Source organism: Moschus berezovskii, chromosome 11 (genome assembly GCF_049115385.1).
Source record: "Moschus berezovskii isolate FMDL1 chromosome 11, NW_MosBer_1.0, whole genome shotgun sequence".
NCBI classification, from domain to species: Eukaryota; Metazoa; Chordata; class Mammalia; order Artiodactyla; family Moschidae; genus Moschus; species Moschus berezovskii.
Window position 1 is genome coordinate 19,952,806 of NC_142470.1, and position 25,192 is coordinate 19,977,997.

The 25,192-nt window shown below is 43.3% G+C and overlaps 1 protein-coding gene across 1 annotated transcript in view; it reads right to left on the reverse strand.

The window, feature by feature from the left end:
• The window catches only part of NOL10 (nucleolar protein 10), an 85,971-nt gene that overhangs the window by 41,993 nt on the left and 18,786 nt on the right, over window positions 1-25,192 (reverse strand). Inside the window, exons 10-13 of the mRNA XM_055399148.2 lie at window positions 24,118-24,196; window positions 22,782-22,931; window positions 19,929-19,995; window positions 12,551-12,603 (exon numbers count right to left, since the gene is read on the reverse strand). Of these exons, the coding sequence (XP_055255123.1) occupies window positions 12,551-12,603; window positions 19,929-19,995; window positions 22,782-22,931; window positions 24,118-24,196 (349 nt within the window). The remainder of the gene's footprint in view (window positions 1-12,550; window positions 12,604-19,928; window positions 19,996-22,781; window positions 22,932-24,117; window positions 24,197-25,192) is intronic.

Consider the following 25,192-nt stretch of genomic DNA (forward strand, 5'->3'; position numbering starts at 1 on the left):
CAACCTGCAGCCAGGGGCCTTGTCACACCGAAAACTCTTATCTTAAATCACCAGAATCATCCTCAGTATGGCAATGCTATAAGAGGTATTGAGAGACGCCCGGCTCCCGGCGGCGCAGACGCGAGAGATGCCCGGCTCCCGGCGGCGCAGACGCGAGAGACGCCCGGCTCCCGGCGCAACCGACCACGTGCAGAATCGTGGCTGAGAGGAGCTGCCCCGCACCCAGGGTTAGGGCGGTGGCCGAGAGGAGCTGTACCACCTCCAGGAGGCAGTGGCTGCTTGGGCACCGGAGGGCCGAGAGGAGCTGATCCACATTCAAAGCAGGAGGGGCGGCCTTGAGGAGATACCCCTCGTCCAAGGTAAGGTACAGCGGCTGCGCCTTGCTGGAGCAGCTGGGAAGAGGTACTCCACGATCAAGTGGAATATAAGAATCCAGTGTTCTGGGGAGGAAGGAACAAGATGGCGGAGGGATAAGACGGTGAGACCACTTTCTTCCCCACAAATTCATCAAAAGAACATTTGAATGCGGAGTAAAGTCCACAAAACAACTTCTGAATACTGGCAGAGGACATCAGGCTCCCAGAAAAGCAGCCATTGTCTTCTAAAGGAAAGAGAAGAAATCAAGCTCCACCCACCAGAACACTGACACATGCCTCCCTAACCAGGGAACCCGGACAAGTCACCCGTCCAACCCCACACACAGCGAAGAAACTACATAATAAAGAGAACTCCACGAACTGCAAGAAGAGGGAAAGGCCACCCCAAGCAAAGCAATATAAGCAAGATGAAGAGGCAGAGAAATACCCAGCAAGTAAAGGAACAAGATAATTGCCCACCAACACAAACAAAAGAAGAAGATATAGGGAATCTACCTGATAAAGAATTTCAAATTTTGATGGTGAAAATGATTCAAAATCTTGAAAGCAAAATGGAGTTACAGATAAATAACCTGGAGAAAAGGATTGAGAAGATGGAAGAAAGATTTAATAAGGACTTAGAAGAAATAAAAAAGAGTCAATATACAATGAATAATGCAATAGATGAGATCAGAAACACTCTGGAGGGAACAAACAGTAGAATAACAGAGGCAGAAGACAGGATTAGCGAACTAGAAGATAAAATTGTAGAAATAAATGAAACAGAGAGGAAAAAAGAAAAACGAATTAAAAGAAATGAGGACAATATTAGAGACCTCTGGGACAATGTTAAACGCTCCAACATTCGAATCATAGGAGTCCCAGAAGAAGAAGACAAAAAGAAAGACCATGAGAGAATACTTGAGGAGATAATAGGTGAAAACTTCCCTAAAATAGGGAAAGAAATAATCACCCAAGTCCAAGAAACCCAGAGAGTCCCCAACAGGATAAACCCAAGGCGAAATACTCCAAGACACATATTAATCAAATTAACAAAGATCAAACACAAAGAACAAATATTAAAAGCAGCAAGGGAAAAGCAGCAAATAACACATAAGGGGATTCCCATAAGGATAACAGCTGATCTTTCAACAGAAACTCTTCAGGCCAGAAGGGAGTGGCAAGACATACTTAAAGTGATGAAAGAAAATACCCTACAGCCCAGATTATTATACCCAGCAAGGATCTCATTCAAATATGAAGGAGAAATCAAAAGCTTTACAGACAAGCAAAAGCTGAGGGAATTCAGCATCACCAAACCAGCTCTCCAACAAATGCTAAAGGATCTTCTATAGACAGGAAACACAGAAAGAGTGTATAAACTTGAACCCAAAGCAACAAAGAAAATGGCTACGGGATCGTACTTATCAATAATTACCTTAAACGTAAATGGGTTGAAATTTTCAAAAAGGCTAGGAAACAATTCTCATAGCCATCAATAGTTCAGTGTTGAGTTCATGAATAGTTTTTAAAGTTTGGGACAAACTGTAGTATTTGTTATTTGAAGTACTATTTGTAATTGGCATATTACGATGTAACATTGGTCTTCATTTCCAACTTAAAACGCCTAAAAATGCCTAACAGATTTTTAGATTTGTGAATTTTAGTTGAAATGTATTTTACGATGTTACTAAACCTGCAGAAATATTGAAATATTTCAGAGAACTTATTCACTGTACATTTAATTTATTTTATTTATAAAAGTTATGAACTGTAGAAAGTTTTACTTGTTGGGTCAAATGCTTGTTGCTTCAAATGCGTGTTGCATTTGAAGTGCTAGTTACAAGAAAATCAAATACCTTCAATGTATAAATGCTATTAAGTTTTTAAAGGACTCTGGAGTATAAGTAAGTTTGTTTAAAGAAATTTAGTCTATTCAACCTGAATCAGCTCTGTCAAACATTAATTAAAAGCCTCATTTAAAAATAAATAAATAAATAAATAAATAATGGTGGTGGGAGGGAGGGTTGGGAAGCTGGCTGGAGGTGGAGGTGGTGAAGTTTATAAATCTAATTAAAAATGAAGTTGCATTTCCATTTTCCAAATCCACCCATCCACCAGCGTACTGTGTCACTAGACATTATGTACGATTTTACTTTGCGACAGAAACCATTACATTTAAAAATTCATTACAGCAAGGTGAGTTAGACACATGATGGATGCAGCTTTAATTCTGCCATATATTATTACAGTTAAAATGTAAATGATGAAAAATATTTTGTGCTTATCAGCATTTATGTGGAAATGTGTTTTACAGTGATATATGATGTTATATTTCTATTATTGTGATAAAAAAAAAGCAATACAAAAAGACGAAGTATTTATTAAAACATGAAAAAAAAAAAGAAATAAATGGTTTTGCAGCACTGAAGAGATTATAGAAAGTAAATAAGCTAGATCAGACCTGTTTTATGTAGTAATTTTATAGTTTATTTTAATTATTTCAGTTGTAAAATATTGTTATACTGTTAATTAGTTCTGATTGTTCATATTAAACTATTGTAATGCAAAAAAATAAATAAATAAATAAAATTAAAAAAAAAAAAAAGAGGTATTGGGAACAAATATCTTTTGAAGAAAACACTCAAGCAGTGCCTTTTAAATCACATGCCTCATCTCAAACACATAATAGTGATCTCTATGAGTTTATAATAACATGGGAAAACAGGAAGTGAGGAAAAAAACAAGATATTCAGTTCAGTTCAGTTCAGTCCCTCAGTTGTGTCCGACTCTTTGCGACCCCATTAATCACAGCATGCCAGGCCTCCCTGTCCATCACCAACTCCCGGAGTTCACTCAAACTCATGTCCACAGAGTCGGTGATGACATCCAGCCATCTCATTCTCTGTCATCCCTGTCTCCTCCCACCCCCAATCCTTCACAGCATCAGTCTTTTCCAGTGAGTCAACTTGTTGCATGAGGTGGCCAAAGTATTGGAGTTTCAGCTTTAGCATATTAGATCATAACAATTAAAAAGAATGGGAAAAAAAGAGCAAAATGTTAAAATGTGTTTGCCCTTCCCTGACAGCTCAGCTGGCAAAGAATCCCTCTGTGATGCAGGAGACCCCAGTTTGATTCCTGGGTCAGGAAGATCCACTGGAGAAGGGATAGGCTACCCACGTCAGTATTCTTGGGCTTCCCTTGTGGCTCAGCTGGTAAAGAATCCGCCTGCAATGTAGGAGACCTGGGTTCAATCCCTGGGTTGGGAAGATCCCCTGGAGAAGGGAAAGGCTACCCACTCCAGTATTCTGGCATGGAGAATTCCATAGACTGTATAGTCATGCGGTCGCAAAGAGCTGGACACAAATGAGCGACTTTCACTTTGGTTAATGGAAGAGTGAGTTTTCTACTTGTCTTTATTGGCCATTTTCTATAGTGTGCTTTTGATAACAGAATGTGGGAAATGGACTTCGGTTTTAAAACTCAGATTTTTAATTTAAGCAACCAGATTTCATCACTGCTTTCTGTTTCAATGACTAACAGCAAAACCAGTGGCATTCAGTAGTGCTCTCCTAGCCTCCAGTTTACATGACCTGTAACAGACTGAGCAGTATCAAATCCTATTTCTCACATCATTTTCTTCACTCACACCTGTATCACAACCTTTTCAGTATATCTTTATTTTGTTCAGTATCACACTCTTCCTAGCTACAGAAAAGCTCACACTCATATAATGCTAAATATAAATACTCTTTGCCACTGGACCATCAAATTTTACTCAATGCAAAAACGTACAACAGCAATAATCAGCTGAACTTCTGTTAGGCAGCAAGCACCATGATAAATGACTGTCTACTGCACACAGCTGTCTCACAAAATCATTCTTCCTTTGTAGCTCAAGAAACAGAGGCTCAGTCAGGATTAGTAACTTGTTCGAGGTCGCCAAATTCCTAAGTGGCAATCCAGGAATTCAAACTCAGGTCAGGTAAATTTTAAAATTCCTTCCATAACCAACTCAGAATGACAAAATGCCTTCACAATCCAGCTCCGGAACTAGCTTGTCATTTGACCTCAAACAAATGACTCGATTTCTCAGCTATCAATTAAGGGGCTGGACTAGATGACCTCAAAGCTCCTGACCTGCTCTAGTGTTCTGTGCTTCAAAATCCCCTGTTCCTTTGCAGCCTGTGGTGAAACCCTTTCTTGTGGAAAACAGTTCAGCATGTATCTGTCCAGTTCATGCTCTGTCTTGTACATCCTCTGATGCTAGAAAGTTCCCCAGATACATCTGGTACTGTCTCCTTAAACCAAGAAAACATGCTGCAACTGGCACTAGAAAATAGAAATTTCTCAATTAAAAAAAAAAGAAGAACAGGAATTTCTAACAAAACTACTTCTGTCACTATGTCTAATATCTCTCTGCTTAAAGGAGCATCTGAGAGGAAAACGTGATCCATCGCTTTCAGGATCCCATGTGAACACTAACACATTCAGGGCCACTTCAGCATATACTAGTGGGTCAGAGCTCTCGCATCTGGGGAATTTCTGGTATCAGATCAGTAAACATAAGAGCCGTCAGTCTCGGCTTTGAATCGAACTGGATCAATGGTCCAGATTAGAAGCCAAATCTTAGAAAGCAGCAGGCACAGCACTTTCAGCAGCTCCAGCTAAAAGCACAGGAAGAAAAATGATGCATTTCCAATCATTAAAACGCACAAGCCCATCCTATCCTAGATGCAAAGCCAACGTTCCCACACATTTCAAAAAAGGTACAACAAAAGCTCAATGTCGTTACTTTCATATTCTCCTGTATTCTAGGGAAGAGTTTATCTCACAACAGCACCAGTAATACATCTTTCGGACGAGGTGTTTCTTTTAGAAATCTGTCAGCCTTCACAAACATATAATGATTGAAAGTGAAAGTGAAGTCGCTCAGTCGTGTCCGACTCTTTGTAACCCCATGGACTGTAGCCTACCAGGTTCCTCCATCCAGGGGATTTTCCAGGCAAGAATACTGGAGTGGGTTTCCATTTCCTTCTCCAGGAGATCTTTGCAACCCAGGGATTGAATCCGGGTCTCCTGTATTGTAGGCAGACGCTTTGCGATCTGAGCCACCAGGGAAGTTCAGAAATGCATAAGGACTGCATGACCTCAAGATTCTGTGATCATGCTGATTAGAACATACTATCAGAGCAAAGGAACTGATCCTTACCCTGCTGTATAAAAATTACAGTCTAGCACTTATGAGTCATGTTCTTAACTTTTTAACTTCACTAATGGTAGCAGAAAAAGGCAGATGCTAAATTCAAATTTGGTATAAGAACAGCTAAAAATCACTGCAAACCAGCCACTGTCAAAACATACGACCATTATCTAAGATTCTTCAAATTATAGTTATCTGATTATCTCATATGTTTTATTATTTTTTCAGCACATATTAATCAAAGGCCTACAGCATAAAAGGCACTGCTTTAGGTGGTGGGAATGTAACTGGGCAAAAGAGAAACAATATCTCTGTGTCCATGTTTTTTATATCATAAAAAATGCATATTTATTACATATTTATTCATGGTTTTTATTTATATAAATGTATAAATAAGTAATAAATATAAGGAAGATTTTGTGCTTCAATGGAAAGTTATGTATAATCAAGAGAAGGGGGTCCACAAACTTTGTCTAAAGATTTTAGGGCTTGCAGACCACAGGGTCTTTCTATCATAACTACTCAACTCTACCTTTTTGGTCAGAAAGCTGCTGTAGACAGCACATAATAAATGAATGGGTGCACTGTTCCAATAAAACTTTACTTAAAAAAAAAAAAGGCAGTGGGCATTCAGTTAGCTATTTAGTTTGCCAAACTCCTGGTCTAAGAGCATGCCTTTCAAGATTACCTGATTCTGATTCCATGGGATACATTTTATAACTCTGTAAACTGTAAGTAACTGACAGCAATGCAAGATTAATTACTAACACTCATGCGAAAGAATTCTGTCCTGGACAGATAACCCTCCATACCTTTGGAAAAGTCAATCTATTCACTTGTACATTCCCAACTCAGTATCACCTTATTCCATGTAAATCTGTGCTATTTTAGATTTCACCTTTGATGACATGTGCCTGATTCCTTTAATAAGTTAAATGAAATTTTTAACATGTTTATTTGAGATCTATGTGAAAGTCATGACTTTCCTTTTTTCTGAAAATCATTCTTAAACAGTTTTTGCCATCTCAACCTGAGACACACAATGGACTCACCTGAAAGCATCAGGGAGACTTCAGCACCAAGAAGAACAGCCAAGCACAGCTCGTTCCCTTGGCACCAGATGAATCCAAAGGAGAGCTGCAAGGACTCTGTTTTTCTAACTTTAATTTTCCTCTCTACTAATTCTGTGTTTGGGGTTAATTTACGACCTGTAAGTTATTCCCTGCTGCTGGCAGCGATGATGAGGGATTTGGTCTTCTGCTCTAACCACTTGTCAATCTCTGTAAACAGATAAATGGTTTTCAGAGATCTGTTCTCTGATGAGTAAGAGAAAATGGAGACTCTGGTGTTTTAAACTTTTCCATTTTGTAGGGCATTCTAAGTTAATGATAGGAGCTAAGATGTTATGCTGAGCAAAATGATAAGCCCTTGGAAGCTGTCAAGGAGAAGAGTGATAGACTCTGACTGGTTGCTTTCATATTTTATCATCACTATTCTTGGCCATGTTAGGCTGCATATGGAATTCGCTGACCAGGTGTGAAGCCTGCACCCCCCTGCAGTGGAAGCATGGAGTCTTCATCATCGAACCACCAGGGAAGTCCTCTTTTTATATTTTAAGTTAACCTGGCTATTGTATGAAAAACAGAATGCAAGAGAGACAAAGTGAAAGAGGAAGGATCTGGTAAGAGGCCATTAAGGTAACGCAGATGAGCGGCAGAAGCAGAAGTACTGAAAAATGGCTGGATTTGAACCAATACTGGAAAAAGAGTTGATGTGAGGTTCGGATGGACCGGACAAGGACACGCGAAGAGGACGGGCGAGGAAACATGCTTGTGGATGTGCTCTGGGCCGAGGAACTGAGTAAGCAACAAAGTGAGAAGAGGGGCGGGTGGGGCTGAGACGTCCAGTGGAGAAGTCTCCACCTCCACGGCCCAGCAGACCGGGGGGATGTGACTCTGCAGCTCCGAGGGGAAGGAAAGGCTGGGGACAGAAGTCCCCACAGCACACAGGTGTCCCTATGGAGCCCGGGGGACAGGCGAGCTTCCTGAGGGGAGAACAAAGAGACAAGGACTAAGCCCCAGCACCGAAGGGAGAGTGCCGAGGCTCAATCACTGTGCCACGAGAGCAGGAAAAGCCACAAAAGCAGACTGACTGGAAGGGCTAACTGGGCAACAGGAGGACAACCAGGAGAGTGTGGCTTCCAGAAGCCGGCACAGCCTGGTTGAGCAGAGTGAAACGCTGCCTAAGTGATCTGCAGATGACATCTATTTTATGGGAGAAAGCACATCTGCCTGCACAATGGACTCTGAAAGAAAAGCAGAACCGTCTGTTGGCCAAAGTTCTCTCTGCCGTCTGCCTCGTTTCCAGAGACTGTGGGAGAGAGACCAGTCTTTCACCCTCTTGCCCCCAGAAGTGTGCTGCAGTCATAAGAAAATAAAAGACCAAGTCCCTAGCCCCAAACTTTAAAACGAGGAAGAGAGTATCTATATAAAAAGGAGACACAAAATACTCTGTAAGGTACTGTCAAATCTAATGCTAAACTAAAATAATGTATTTGCCAAACGGACAGCTGATCAAAATATGTTACCATCTTAAGAGGTGAAGGTAAGGAGTAACTGCTAAGAAGCACTATGTAACTATGTCCTTGAGCCTTCTGGAAAATCATACCAAAACATCCCAAGCAGTAATGCCTTCCCTGGTGGCTCAGTGGGTAAAGAATCCTTCTGCAATGCAGGAGACACAGGAGACGCGGGTTCAATCCCTGGGTCAGGAAGATCCATCCCCTGGAGAAAGAAATGGTGATCCACTCCAGTTTTCCGGCCTGGAGAATCCCCACGCCAGCGGAGTCTGGCGGGCTACAGTCCATGGGGTCACACAGAGTTGGACACAACTGAGCGACTGAGCACTCCCATCCCAGGCAGAAATGCCTCTGGGAGGATGTGTGCTTGTGTGTTACAACTAAGTGAAATGAGTGTCCTTGAGATTTCACGCTTCTTAACATATAGTCATCTCTCTTTGCAGAGTTCTGTACATTTCATGCATTATACTGAATAAGTTCCAGTGTTATTTCTTAAAAAAAAAACCAGAAGCACTGGTGTGAGTAAACAGAACTCTTTATGTGTTTTCACTCTGCCCTATGGGCAGGTACTCTGGTTCCAAGAGTACTTTCCAAATTTAAAAAATTTATGTATTTAAAAAATTTATGTGTTTAAAAAAAAATCATACATCCTCAATCAATTGACTTTATTCTTCTAATTCAAATAGCTTCCTAATAAACAAGTAATTATTCTTTTTCTCAAGTTTAGACATTCACATGAGTGTGTACGCGTGCTAAGTCACTTCAGTCGGGTCCAACTCTTTTTGACCCCATGGACTGTAGCCCTCCAGGTATCTCTGTCCATGGGATTCTCCAGGCAAGAATACTGGAGTGGGTTGCCATGCCTTCCTCCAAGGGGATCTCCCCGACCCAGAGATCGAACCTGTGTCTCTTACATCTCCTACACTGGCAGGTGAATCCTTTACCACTAGCACCACCTGGGAAGCCCTTACGCATCCATACACACTATTAAGCAAGCCAGCCATCACGTGTCCATCATGTGTGGCCCACAGGGCCTTGGAGCCCAGAAGCATTTCCAACAGGAACAGTACTCGGCACCCTGGCAGGTTTGGGCTGGGTGCCATGGGACTTGGATTCCCTCTGGAGTCCATGCAGTTGCCCAAGGTGTTAATTAGGAAGAACTAACCTACGATTAAATTATATTTCAGAGGAACCCAAACTTGAAAAACTGTTTCTGGCATTAGTCCTGAAAGCTGCAGCTGAATTAGGCCCTGGAATTTAAAAAGCAAACAAAGAAACAAAAGAACAGATCCTGGTCTCTCAGAGACAGAAAAAGAGAACACTGAGAAAATGGGGAAAGAGCTGCAGAAAACCCATGTGGTCATAAATGACTAGCTATTGAGATAAGTAAGTGGCAGAGACTATATAAATCAGGAAGTGCATTTACTCTAAAAAGATTTCAAGTGCTCAAGAAAGATGGCATAGGGTAGACAGACAAAAATTAACAAGCTGAAAGAACATTAAGCTGTCTTCATTTTCAGCACAGCCTCAAAGCAAGGGGGAAAAAAAGAGTGTCCATACCTGGTTTATAAGATGTTAATACAAATCGTTGTCCAAACAGCCTATATTTGGCATGAACTGCATATTCAACACATACTTCTCTGGTTCTATAGGCCTCAAATAAATCTCTGCGAAAAATGTCAGCCTGGTGAGTTTGATAAAATCTTAGCAAAGATGGCAGCCTTTCAGACCCCTTGGCTCTTTCGCTCTGAAGGAGTGTCATGGAGAACAGGTTCCAAGTAAAGACAAGTGGCACCATAAACCCTCACGGTGTGCAAGGCAGCAGGGCAGAAAGATAGGTTAGGGAGGAACACTTAGGTACAAGCTGCCGCACAATGCTTGGCTGACCAAGAACAACTCTGCACTGACTGTCCGCATGACCTCAGCCGCCTGGGGGCAGTCTCTGGGTGGCTTTTTGACTTTGCTTGGTTACATCTGAGCTACAGAGTTGAAACTAAGAAGATCTTCTAAAATAAGCTAACACTGATCAAAAAAGCTGCTTCTCACTACCTGGCCAGCAACGGGTCCCCTCTTGTGTGAAGCTCCCAGTGCTTAGAACAAAAAAAAAACCCAGCCTGAGAAATGGATCCAGACAAGCAGAAGGGAACTCCTCCAGTTCTAAGTCTATCATCCCCTTTCTCCTCCTGGAGTCAAGCAGTCACCTCCGTGTCCCCACATTCACCAGGGAGAAAGTGGGTGTCACCTGTGGTTCCTTCCTCCCCATATCCAGGCAATGACCAAGCCTATCTTACAACTGTTGTCAATTGTCCCAATTCTGCCTCCACTGCCACCATCTTTGCACAGCTGGTGAAATGGCCTTCCTGCAAAAACAGAACTGCCCCACCCCGTTCCACACCGAAGAGCACCCAGCCGGAGGCTCCTCATCAACTGAGCGGACTCCCGATCCGGCCTCCACGCTCTACCTCAGTGTGCGTTCTCCCTTCCCACTGGTGGATTCTACACAATTCTTACACGAGGAAGGGCTCTTCAACACGAGACATCAAGAACTTGCAGGCAGATGCTAAAGATCAAAACACAGAGAGCCCTCCTGAGAGGAAGACAGAGAGAGACCTCTCCCAGGAGTTCAGGGAGGGGCAGGCTGATTTAGTCTGCCTCTCCTGACATGCCCAGATGGACTGACGCTGTGAGAAGACTCAGTGCGGGACTGAGGGAAGGCTCTTCTTGTGACAGACACAAGTCTTTATCGGCGGACGCCTCTGGACATGCTGCCTGGCTATTCAAGGAGGATAATCCCCTGGAATCACTGCCTGCTAGATCAGACTTCTCTGAAACTACCCCAGAACCTCCCAAGCCCCACTTTCTAAAGGGAAGGTCTGGCAAAGGTAACACAGGGACCATGTCTCTCCAGTAGATCACCACAGCCTGTTCTTGCTGCTTCTGGGTTAGATCTGATCTAATCCATTCTCCTGGTGGCGGCCAGATGTTGGTGGCTGATCCTACCACACTTGCCCCTGCACCACAACACCTGGCCCACAGGATCGTTGTACCCTGGCTGCGGAGCACCCCTTCAGCCTGAACTACCCCATCCCTCAAGGGCAAATGCCCAGCCATGTGTGTTACCTTCTTTTGGATCTTGGCAGACAATGTTCCCTTTACTTCCAAGACCCTTCTCCCATTCTGCACCCCACCCTCTTCATCGAGAACACAGAACCAGCCTTCCAGTTGCTCCTCGGAAATAATTCCTCTGGAAGGTTTCTCCAAGTATCTGCCATACTTCCCACTAGTTTCCAGTTTCAGGTTCCTTACTTCAGTTAAGAGTGTTCATCACGCTGACCAGAAACTGTCTACTTTCTTGTTTTACTTCCTAATAATGAGCTCTTCAAAGAAAGGGGTAGTACCCCATCCACTGTTACACTGTCAACCTACAGCACTGGGCCTGACACAGCTGAAACAATCAATAAACAGTTATTGATTGAATGAAGACAAAAACACATTAACAGGAAAACGGAAGCACTATCTGTGAGAGGCCGGGGAGAAAAGGAACAAATGTCAATTTGGCAAAATGGAAAAGCTGCTGTTTGAATGACCTTCATTTCACCATCAACCAAAAGAAACATCCCAAGTGTTTTCAACAACATATCAGGTTCCTGAAGCCATAGAAAGTAAACATTAACACAATATATGTTTTTTTGGGGGGGGATATACATGGTTGAGCTATTTCAAAAAGAACCATCATAAATATGAAAAATCTTCTTAACTGAAGGCTAACATTGATCACAGAGAGTTTACTCCCCCAAACATCTGATCTTCTACACCCCCCATGCTCTTCTCCACAAATCTCAGAAAAGGAGATATGTGCTGACCAGAATCTAAGGCCAACTTTGCAGTACAAGCCTTTCTGTTTAGGTATAGGGAGGGAAGTGTCTGGCATATGTAATGGAAGAATGTTTTAAGAAAAGAGAAAAAAAAAGGGACAAGATAGTAAACTGCATGCCATCATGGACTGTGGCAATCTAAGATGGTTTCTTATACACAGAACCGACTTTTAAAAGACAGTGCGATGACCGAAAGAGTCCTAAACTTTTATTTTAGAGGATTAGGTCTCTTGATCACTAATAGCTGGAAGTTTAAGATTCTGAAACAGTCTGAAACAAAAAACAAATGTAAATCTGAAGAATAAAGATGAATTTCTACTGATGATTTTTAATGGGATGTTAAGCAGTTTCCCATAAAAGAATGGTTAAGCATTCATTACTTCAGTGGCTCCAGGAAGCACAGTGATTTGACAAGTGAGCCACTGTGTCTAATTTACACAGCCACATGCAGGCCCAAAGTCCCTCGACACAGCCAGTTTAAAGATACAGTGTCTTTCCTTGTTCTATTTTTACCGTAACTCCTTTTTATATCACTTACCGGAATGTAATAGATGCCCATCTTGGGGGCTTCATTGGCGGTAAGAAGCATTCCTAAAAATAAACACAATGAAAAAGGTAAACATAAAGGAAAAGAAAAATACTCGCCCTACTTGCTTTATATTTTGGAATGAGTGAAATGCTCAGAACATGGTGAACGGCAGAAGAGCCAGACCAGCAGCCAGGCACCCTTGGAGTCAGGTGGGCTGTGGTCCCTGACCCTCCCGGATGGGGCATCTGAAGTATCAGAAAGACCAGCTTCCCCATCTGCAAAACGCTCAGGCTGTATCAGCTAAGTGATTGAGCAGTTCCCATAGAGAAGGGCCACCATTTTTAAGTGGGTAAGTTTTAAGCTTCAGACACACCAGTAAAAGGTAGATTTGATGCACTATTATGTATTACAAAGTTAAGAAAGGTATTTTTCTATTAATCAGGAATCAAAGAACCAAAGTAAAGCATTTCCCACAAAATGTCATAGCAAAGTAATTCCTCATGTTTGAATTAAACTTTACACCTTAATAGAAAACAAAATGGCTTAAGAGGAATGCTACATGTAGCTACACTAGAAAAGACCCAGATAGAATCTGACTGACAGCCTCTACCAAAATGATTCACCCAGAGAGTGGTTGATAATTTAGTCCAGAGATCAGTGTTCTCAGAAAGTGAGAATGGAGTGAGGGAGAGCCTGTGGCATCCAGTGATGGCTCCCATCTAACCCCAGCAGCAACAGTAACAAATCCACTACGCTTCAGCACAGAACCAGGGCGCTCAGCTGGCTCAGCCCTGGGCTCAGGTCTCTGCCACACGTGCAACCCACTCCCCACCCCCGCCCAACCCTGAAGGGGCTCTCCTGGTAGCTCTGACCCTCTCTGCCCTGTTCCAGAACGATGCACCGAAGCAAAACTGAAATCAGTCCTTTGTAATTTATAAAACACTTCTGCGTACTTTATCTTGGTGAAGACGCGACAACTCTCTGACGTAAGGACTGTCATCCTTATTTACAGATCAAAAAAAATAAAGCTCACATGCACTGAGTTACAAGTGCTGAGCAGAACATTCAGAACATTACAAACTAGAGAATTTAAGAGCAAAATTTCAGTCAAGAGCTCTTGTTTTTAAATACCTTTACATATCAACTTACATTACCTTAACTTAAGAAATCTATTTGTAAAATACAACAGGAAAATCCACAGAAAGCACACGTTTGGGTTACCAGACCCCCGACCCAGGGATCAAACCCAGGTCTCCTGCAAGGCAGGCAGCTTCCTTCCTGTCTGAGATGCCACTGAAGCTCACAATCCTAATTAAGTACACCAAACGCTAAGGATGGTGATGTAATTCTGTGATTTAAAAAGTACTTTGTGCTGCTCTTCTGTTAACACAAAAGCTTGCCAAAGGGATGCTCTTCAATGCTGTTAACAGAAATATGACACTGAGGTCGAGGAGGTTCACTGATAGCCAGAGAGCAGGAGCTCAACGCTCTGCCGGCAAAATCATGTTATACACATCAAGTCCAAAGCGGGAGTGAGTCCTGAGCTGGTACCAACCTTCCCCAGAACACAGACACACACCCCCTTCACCAGAACATACACACACACACAACCTTCACAACACACACACAACCTTCAGCACAACACAGTTGAGGAAACAAGACACACACACACACTCACTCGAGGAAGCAAGAAATGTACGTCTAAATGAAAGTCATGTAAAAATCAAACACTTTCTCATAGCTTGTAGCCTCCACACACTCTTTCATGTGGAAACTTTTTCTGGCCCTGGAGACAACTGCTCACTGAAGTTCACCACAGGAAGAAACCACCTCTACTGACCTGCGCTTCCCAAGTCTAACAGCACCATCTGAACTTCTCCGAGACCTTTAGACAGGGTTAAAGAAGAAGGTCTGGAGACTGAAGAGACATCTTACAACCAGAAAGAAGGCGCCCGACAAAGATATCCCCTAAGCCCAGCATCCCTGGCTCAACAGTGAACACTTTACAAGGAAACACACCACACCTAACAAACAGACCACAGAAAAGGCTCGGCTCTAATTACACAGAAGAATCCAGGCTGGATGCAGCAGACTGTTTCCTACAATGAGCAGGACCTCACCTGACCATATATGGACAACAACACAAGCTGACCTACCGAGAAACTGAAGTCGGGACGGTCAGGACCGAAACGAGTTATAAATGAGAAAACAACCTCACACAGCCCAAGGAAGACAAGGAGTTTCTAAGAGGGAAGCAGGAAAGTCAACCCAGTGATGCAGTTAGTTCAGCAGAAATTAAGAGGATCACTGGTAAAAGGCGAGAAGAGGGTAAAGTACCCAGGCATTCTACCTCCACAGGTAAGAAGGTAGCTCGGGAAAGCTAGACCATTTGCTCGAGGTCACCACAGAGCCAGCTGATACTGAACTGATTCCAAAGCCCGTGTAACATGGGACTCTAAAACTTCAAAAACAACTAAGATAAAGTGAAAAGACTTCTTGCACGATCAAATAAATCATTAAAACACACAGACAGAAATACCATACAGTAACATGACAAATGTATTTAATAACAATGTCAAACTGAAAAGTAAAAGACAATTACACATGGTGACAATTTAAAACACACGAACAAGTGATTTATAAAACAAGAATTTCTGGGAATTCCCTGGTGGTCCAGTGTTTAAGACTCCATTCTTCCAAGGCAGGGAGTGCAGGTCTGATCCCTGGCTGGGGAACTAAGAGGCCACAGGTCGCTCAGTGTGGCCCCCCAAAAAGAATTCCTCTAATGGAAGGTGTAATGACACTTGTGAAAGGATTGTGGGATTATGGCTTTTCCTTTAAATTTCCTTACAAGGGGGCCACAGAGGGTGAGATGGTTGGATGGCATCACTGACTCGATGGACATGAGTTTGAGTAAACTCCGAGAGACAGTGAAGGATGGGGAAGCCTAGCGTGCTGCAGTCCACAGGGTCGCCAAGAGCTGGGCACGACTGGGCAGCTGAACAGCACCAACAATAAAAATAGGAACCTTGGAAGAGAAGGCAGAGATCGTCAGCACTGAGGAGGAGGAGCACACAGCTCCAGCATGGACAGCGGGGCGCAGGACACGGTGTGCCGAGTAGGGCCACGGCGTGCTCCCCAGAGACACGCAGAGAACAAATCTCATGTGTCCAGGTTTGGGGGCGAAGGACTCAGGGAAGGTCACAGCTCGAAATCAGAAACACTGCTCAAGCCAGGACGACTCAAAGCGTGCTCCCCGGGCAAGTCTGAAAACTACTATCAAGCTGGCTGTTAAGTGTAGAAACTGAAGAATTTAGAAACCTGTATAGCGACTCAACCTTGCAGCGAGTTCGAAATGTGTGACCCTTTTTCTACTAATTCATCTTTATGATATTTGACAAAAGGATCCACCTGCAATGGATTGGAAATTTAAAAACAAAACAAAAGATATAAAACGCTGGTCCTTCACCAGATACATCTGAGAATCACTGCTTGGAAACGGAGGGCATTGGGTCATAGCTGGAGCGGCTCAGAGCAGACAAGCTGTGCGGAACTGCCCTGTGCTGGAGGGGAAAGGACAGGACACGCCTTTTTGTGTGGTCAACTCCTACAGAAAGCCGGGAGCCTGCAGTTTTACTACACATGGCGCCAAGGCTAGTGATGGGCCACATTTATTTCTAGGCAGCCTACTGGGAGGCTACTGAGAGAATAAAAGGTGACTTCAGGTCTGATGATACAGACCGCCTCCAGCAGGCCTAAAAGCAGGTGAGAAACAGCTTGGAGCATAGGTACAATTCTGAAGCCTGAATAGCCTTTCAGAGTGGACATCTCCTTTTCCTTCTCCCAGTGGTTCTAGATTCCACAGGTTGGGATGGGGCTCAGCAAGCACTGCGGACCGGGGTCGTGGGGCTGCGGCCTCAGTTTCCCAACCTGCAGCACAGCACCCGACAAGGAGACACTGCATGAGCAGCTAGAAACTGAGGGAGCCACAAAGGCAGAACCGTTTCTCAACGTTCTGAACAGTCTGAGTTCAGAAACACATGACAGAGCAGCAAGCAATCATGATTCGGCTTTAATTACTCCAAAACGAGTAAATGAGAAGATAAAGAATGCTTACGCTCATAGTGATGAAGCAAAAAAACCTAACCAACAATGTTAAAGGGACAGGAGAGAAAAGTGAGGGAAAGACAGCAAAACCTGTGAACTAACCACGCTCAGTCCGAACCCCAAGACAGCCATGGAGGGACTTGCCTTTCTGGGCTCGCCAGCTCGTAAAATAAATCATCTGGCTAGTGTCTGTGTTTGAGGAAGCTCTTATAAGCTACCTGACAGTAAGTCACCCTTCAGACCAAAACACCGTCTTAAAGGTTCTACCTGCCAGGAAAGCATCCTGTGTAACAGAGAGGACTGCTGGCCATCTAGGGAGAGCCATCACGCTTCTCCTTGCTCGTTCTGGGATGACCAACAGGATGGGAAATGACACGGAGAACCCGTCAGCCCTGAGCACCACCCTGATCTCAAATATTTAACCCACAGTGCACTGGGCTGTTAGATTTCACTTCTATTTTAGAACAACAAGAAAATAAATACAGGGGCTAGAAGAACAAGTAAAGGACACCGTGAAAAATAATCACAGGAATCCAGGATGCAGAACATCTTACGAGAAGACAGACTGATGGTAGAAAACTCAGTGCCATGGAGGAAGGGGAAGAAAGGATGGGAGAGAATTCCTGATTGAAAGAAGTGGAAGACACAACTAAATGTAATCCACAACCTTGGTGATAGACTAGTTTCAAATAAATGGGCTTTAAAAGGCATTTGGTGGACAAGCAGGGGAATGTGAAAATGAAAGGTATTGTTAGGAAAGGACTGCTTTCTTAACAGTCATTTTGCTACCAGAAGAAGGTTTCTACTCTGGTGAGATTACAGTCACATTCCATGCCTGCAGCTGACTCTGAACACCTTGCGCCTTATCAGTATTCTATACTATCAAAGCCCTCCACGTCTGGACTAGCCCTGCCCAACAAAAATACCATGCAAGCCATATAAGTGACTAAAAATCTTCAGGTAGACACATTAAAAAAATTTTTTTTAACAGGTAAAATAAATTTGAATATATTTTTATTAACCAGTAAGTCTAAAATATTTTCACTTTAATACATAATCAATAAAAAATCAATGATCTACTTTACATTCTTCATTTTTGGTACATCTGAAGTCTGGGTGTATTTTATGTTTAGAGCACGTATTTCAGATTCATTACTCCGCAAGTTCTCTGTGGCCACAGGTGACCACAAACCAGTCAGCAAACAGGTTGACAACTTTCATCACCATTTGCACCCTTCAAACCCCCACTCCTTCAATCCAACTAACCTCGTGTTCCAACTTCAGCTTCACCTGATTTTACTCACCTTTGTACTTAGCCCAAACCCCATTTTAGACCACTCAGCATCTCAACCTAGGACCCCAGCACCTTCATTAATTTCTGAATTCATCACAATTTGACTCACCCCTATTATAAGAAAATTCTCCCAACGATCACAGATGAAAAGCTAATTACAAAGGTTCAGGGTTTCTCATCTCTTTCAGGAGAGTACCCTGTAACTTAAGAAAGAGTACAGGCTCCACGATCAGGGGAGGCTCGCTCCAACTGAGACTCTGCCACACAGCGGCCGGGTGAGCAACCCCGGGTACATAGCTCAGTTTCCTCACCTCCAAAGATGTAAAAGGGAAGAAAAGGAGACGGTAAGGGAAGGGAAGGGGGAAAGGAAGGAAAGGAATGGTAAGGGAGTCACTAACTCTCTCGCGTTATGAAAGGATTAAGTGACAACCGCTACGACATCCAGACCCACAGCACAGGGCCTTCCTGCTCCTTCCTGCCTCCACTTCTGCGACGCTCTGCTCACTAAGCAATGCCCGGGCAATCACTTCTCTCTACTTCAAACAGCTGCTGGTTCCTTCACTGTCACTCTGTCAGCCTCTCCGCTGGCTGTTCCCTCTCATCTCCCTTTCCACAGACTCAGGTCCTGCTGTCTTACGGTCTCTCCACTTTCCCCGTCGGTAATTGCCTCCACTGCCACTTCTTCTGCGATGACCTCTATTTACATGTCTTAAAATTTTATATCTGCAGACCTGCTTTCCTCGGGCCATGCTGCCTACTGTGCCCTGGACGTGGCTCCCACAATGAGGCTGTAGGTCAGCGCGGGGCTCCACAACCACTTGGGAAGCAGGTGAAAAATAACCCATTTTTGGGCTTTCTCCCAGACGCTCCGAGTCTGCACACCTGGTATGGGGCTGAGGAACCTGTACTTCTTAAAAAGCTCCCAGGTGATACTGGTGGGCAGGCAGGTTGGAGACCCTCTGCCAGACACCACCACTGCCTCACTGCCGCCTCAGACTCAGATGCTCAAAGACAACACCATCTTTCTCTCCAAGCCTACCCTCTCTCCTGTGCTGCCGACCTCAGCTCTACGTTATCTCTTCCTACTCATTTTAGCTCAAAACTGATCTACCTCCTGCCCAGTGGACAGAACCACCTGCTGCGAGCATGGTCTGCATTGGTCCTGACCACAGACAGCACCCAGCCATTCAGCGTGGTCACTCCGGAGCCCCCACCCCACGCACTACCTGCTCCCCACCCCATTCCTCCCAGACCCCACACTCCCGCACACGGGGCTCCTCTTGCCCACCACGTCTCTCACCCAGCACCCACACTTGATGCCAACGAGAACCTCCCCTCCACCCTCCTCTCGCTGCTCTGCCTGGAGTCCCTCGGCCTCCTCACAGGGCCAGTGTGCACCTCCATAGCAGAACTTCTCCTGTTTCGCCTGGTATCCCCCCATCAGAATTATCTGTGTGTGTCCGTCCTCAGGACACAACCCTGTGGGAGAGTGACAAGTGTTCTCATTTTCTCTCTTTCCCCAGAATTCTTCAGATTTGCTTGAAGGTGTTATTAAATCTCGAAATCTGCCAGGTACTTTACAGAAGAGCCTGCAACACAGAATATACTCAACGCGTGGCTTCGCCAGCCTTGTGGATCATCAGGCAACTCTGGCCTCCTCCAAATCCCTAACCCCAACTTCTACACACAATTACTAATCCCATAAAAGAGCTAAAGCACACACTAAAGTCGCATCTCGCCTGCCACTGACCCGCGGACTGCCACCAGCCTCTCCGAACAGCTGGGCTGGCTGCGGACTGAGTCACTGAGCATGTCGCTTTCTGAAGCACCCACGTCACCCTCTGTGCTTAATTTTTCAAGTAAATACAAATCTAAAACTGTCCTAACGGAGCCAAACCCTGTCTTAAGAAATGAAATGAGTTTAAAACCCTGTAAAGCAAAACCTAGATTCATCTCACAAAAGGCCTGCTGCTCCGTAGTGCATACCTGAGTTGGGGTAGAGGCAGACATCATTAAGGTCATGTTCTGGCTCCAAGGAAGTAAATATTTTTCCCTAAAAGAGTAAGCAAAAGTAAACTGTTAAAACAGTTAAAGGAAGACAACTTTTGGCAATGTGATATACAGGAAGTAAGCTGGAGACATAACTCCATATATCCTGCTTATATGAGAAAATAAAATCACCTAACAGAAATCATAGAATTTAAGGTTAAAAAAAAATCTTAGGGAATTTATTTTATCAATTTATCAAATCCTCTCATTTTAGAGAGGAAGAAACCGAGGCTCAGTAGGGAGAGTTGACTTTCTTGGGAAAATAAATATGAACTTTTAAAGATAATTTCTACACAACAGGCAAGGGTAAAGTTTAAAATAAAACTGTATATCAGCTTAAAAAAAAAGTCCATAATCTGGAAGACACACCCTAGTTAAACTTGTCCTCAAAAAAACAAAGAAGAGATGGTCAACATGGTAAAATGAGGCCAGTATCTGACATCCTGTGTTGCTAGGATTTGAGGAGGATCAAATAAGATGATGAATATAAGATAACAAAATGCTATAAATACATAAGGTGCTAGTTATTATACAGTGAAGGGTAAAATATTTTAAATGTGGGGGAAAATAGGCTGTATTTTTAAAAGTTAACAGAAATTAAGTGAAAGAAAAAAGAAGATAATAGATGGGAGTGGGAAAGGGTGATGAGAAAGATAAACAAGGAGAATGAGTCAAGCAAAAGCAAGTAATTTGGGTGTTGGTCAAGAGGGCGTATTCAGTCATTACAACAACGCCAAGGTAAAACTTACTGTAGCAACTACAACATGACTTCAAGAACTGATGTTGAAAATGTCTGCCAACTCTTGCATTTATTAACCCATTATTAGAGGCTCCATGGCGGCGGGGGAGGGGGGGTATTAAAAAACTAATTTCGTGCTCCATGAAAAACAGCAGCAAGGTTCTAATTCAAGACAGACAGTGAAACTCACACAGTTACCTCCCTTTTGTTTCCAAGTTTCCAATGAAATGAAAAATGGAAACAGAGGAGGAAAAAGGAAGGGGAAATTGGAACAATAGCAAGGAACAAAAAAGAGACAGTACCACAGTTCATGAAATCCACGTTGGGGAAAACCATGCCCATTGGAGGGCTGGGAAGGGGGCATTCCGACTGGGTAGTCATCACCTTTAGGTAGGATGGAAGCCAGGCCATGGAAAATTTACTCCACCAGTGTGTTAGGAACTTTCAAACATGAAAAGTCTGCATTTGTAGAGGTAAAAAGAAATGTTGTTTTAAAGTACACTAGTTTGGATTACCCGAAAAGAGTAGAGAAAAATTCAGGCCTAAGACACCATGAATATTCAAGAAAGCCCTCAAAACCCTCCCAACTCAAAGCGAGACAGTCGACTCCTGGGCGATGAAGCGTCAGGGGAATTCTTCCGAGGACTGATGAGAGTCAAAGGCCCTTCCTTTTCTCTGTAAGGAAGTCTCAGGAGGGACCGAGAAGGTGACGGGGCTTGAGAGACAGGACACGCCCCAGGGATAACTCAGTCTCCACAAAGATCCAGAGGAAAACACAGAGGGAGCAGAGTAAGGTCAGTACTTTGAGAGCTGACAAGTTTTCCCAGCAGCCATGGATTCCCATCAGCAGCTGACCTGTGATGAGGCTGCTGGTGGCCCCTCTGCCCTGTGTAGGGGAGCCCCACAGGAAGGGCTGATGCTTGCCCTCCGGCAACTAATGCTGAGGCTCTTGGCCCCCCACACTCTTTACCTCAAAAATGAATCCATTTACAGTAACACTTTAAAGATGCTAAGTTTGAAATCAATAAATGCAAAGACTCTTATAAGCAATTGCTACACTGAATGAATTTAGTCCCAGCAGATGAACTAACCTTTTACTACTCTCTCAAAACAGGAGAATCAACAACATAGGGTTTTGTTACTTTTTAAACGACATTTAAAAGGGCACAGAATTGCTTTTAAGAAAAACACTATATAAGAAATTGGGCTTCCCTGGTGGCTGAGATGGTGAAGAATCCACCTGCAAAGCGGAAGACCTGGGTTTGATCCCCGGGTTGGGAAGATCCCCTGGAGAAGTGAACAGCTACCCACTCCATGTCCTGGAGAATTCCATGGACAGAGGAACCTGATGGGCTAAAGAGTCCCATGGGGTCGCAAAGAGTTGGACACGACTGAGCAACTTTCACTTTTCATGTAAGAAATTACTGTAAAGGTATCATATCTAAAATCTATTTGTTTGACACAAGGAAAGGGTATGAAGTTGAGATGCATACTAACACTGATATGGGAAGATTAGTGTGTGTGTGCTCAGCTGTGTCCCATTCTTGCGACCCCATGGACTATAGCCCACCAGGTTCCTCTGTCCATGGTATTTTCCAAGCAAGAATACTGGAGTGGGTTGCCATTTCCATCTCTAGGGGATCTTCCCGACCCAGGAATTAAACCTGCATCTCCTGCTTTGGCAGGAAGATTCTTTACCACTGAGACACCAGGGAAGCCCAGAAAGATTAGTAGTAGCTCATAAAAAGTTTCCTAAGGTTGTAAAAGAGCCTCAAAAGGTAGGGGGTTTCTCATGGATCACGTTTTTTTAAAATAATGATTTACATCTACCTAACTGAACATGTAAAAATGTGTGCCAGTTCTAGCAAATGAGGAAAAGTTCTTAACAGGAAGAAAACAACCTGGAAGTAACTAACTTCCAGTGAAGGGCCTGAATGGGTACTTAGTATTTTTTTCTCAAGAACCCACATAACTCAAAAAAGGCAACTGGAAAGAAAAGGAACATAAGGAAAATAGGCAAGTAAGTCATATTAACAACAAAAAACACTTACTGAGTTCTTATTCCACATTTTGATAATTCGAGAGTCAGCAGACAAAATCAAATCTAAGGAATCCTGGAAATGAACTGATTTAATGGGCAGCCCATATTGGTGATCTTTAACTAGCAATGGCTTATCAGATCGAAGATCATACAATAAAACCTAAAAGAAGAAAAAGAAAAGGTATTTCTGTTTAAATAAAATATTTCATCTTAAAAAGAAACTTTTAAAAATGAACATCCTCACTCAGAGTACAAAGACTCTAAAGTGTCAGCCAGCAAAAATACTCCAGAAAAATATCCTCAATTACCCTTCCAGGGTATGGCTCTATGGATTCAACCCTAAGAGTAATTTTTAGACACACTGAGATTGAGAACTACCTGGATATGTTAAGGAAGGAACCAAAAGGAAAAAGTGCACAAGAATTTGTGTCATTTATGAATTTAATAAATATAAACATTGAGGACCTAGTATGTACCAGGCACTGTCCCAGTGGCTGAAAGAAACAAGAACAAGAACCATCATGAAGGCAGTGGTGGTAGATTAGAGACAGATGCTGGTGCCAAGACTATGACTTTTGGGGGCGGGGCGGGGAGGGGGGGTGGAGGGCAGGGTTCTCTTCTGAGCTCTATCCTGATAGGCGAGGGGCCGGGGGAAGTGGGATCTCAGACCCAGGTGACAGATGACAGGCACTCTGCTGGAAGCAGGGCTCCCGCCTGTGCTGAGGTCTGGATGGACTTAAGTGTGTGGGCTCTGTCTTGAAGGAAAGGGGGAAAGATGAAATTAAATCTCTGAAGCTGTTTCATTCACACTGCTCAGACTAGTCAGCATTCGCTGAGGCATATCCCACTGACCACTCCCTGCACAGGATGTGGGAGACAGTGCTGGGTGGGAAAAAAAAAGACTCCTTGGACAAATACCTTTTGGAAACACTGACTCAGCACATTTCTTGTCTACAGGGATTCTCAGAGCCTCCACTATATATTTAAATGCGCTATAAACCTCAAAGATAGGAATCTGGAGAATTCCAAATTTTTGTTTTTCCATAGGACTCTGTTCCACAGACTTGAGAAAACGCTGTTCTAAAGCACAGTCAGGAGGACACCTGAGGTGTAGCCCCACTGCAGCTTCAGCTTGAGAATCTCTCAGACCCACCACTGGGGCCAGAAGCAGAGCTTCGCAAGGTCCTGACAGAACACGGGAATCTGAGTACCCTCTCCACGCTGGCCAAAACACTAATGCCTCAGCGTCTGGTCACACAGCGAACACACGAGCGGGTGTTTCCCGTGATACACACGCCTCTGAAACAGTAACTTAAGAGTGAAGTTTCCAACTGAAGCATATTTACCTGCCCTGTGGATGTTCCAACGGCCATGGTCAAGGCACCATTAAATTTCAAAGCAGAGATCGTTGGCAAACTGTTTATTCTGAAAGGCAAAATATTTGTGTTCCATGCATATTTGGTCAAATCTCCTTTCAAGTAACAAATTATTACTCTTCACTTCTAACGGAGAGGATCACATTTCTAGTTTCCTGTTTAAAAGGTAATTGTATCCAAACTTTCTAAGTCAAAATGAAAACTAACCTTTACTTATAAATGTAACCTACCTGAAAAAATTTGCAGGTTATCTTCTTTTAAAACTGTAAGGAACATTCTTCAAGTAACAACAAACAATAAAAGTTACTGAAAATATAAAACCAATTGGAAAGGACCAGTTTGACGGTATCTTTCATTCTGATTAGGCCAGAATGAGGTATTTCCAGAAACGACCCTTTTCTGGCTTAAGAGGAAACAGTTTTATATTCAGACATGGGTATACCCATTTTCACTTTTAAAGTCAACGATGTGAAGCTAAAAAAAAAAAAAAGACGAGTCCCCAGATGAGAGCCTAGAATCTCTAAAAGTAACAGAACAGTGGATGTTTACAGCTATTAATCCAGAATATGCTTCTAACTCAGGAACCAAGAGTAACTCTGGGGTGGGAAGGGTCCTAGATGACGAGTCAGAGTGGGCCATAGTCCTGATTTCAAGAGCTGTTTGTCTCTATGACCTTGGACCAGAACCTGGCGTCCAAGCCGCTGACTGCTGGCATCCTCAGGCCTCTTACGCCACCTAAAGCCTCAGCCTACAACTACACTGAAGCATCGGGTCCTCTCGTTAGCATCAACTGCCGTCACTGACTCTTCAAACTGAACTCTGGAACCATTTCTTGGTGAGGTGATACTGCTTTTCCTCATTTATTCAGACCTGTTTGTTTCTTAATAAAATGTTGTCCTTTTCTTCAGATAGTTACTTATCAAGATTAACTCAATATTTTACAATTTTTGTTATAAATGAGAACTGGTTTTCATTGTATCTTTCTACATGGACTTTGCTGATAAACATCAAAGCCATTGATTTTGTACATTTATTTTGTAACCAA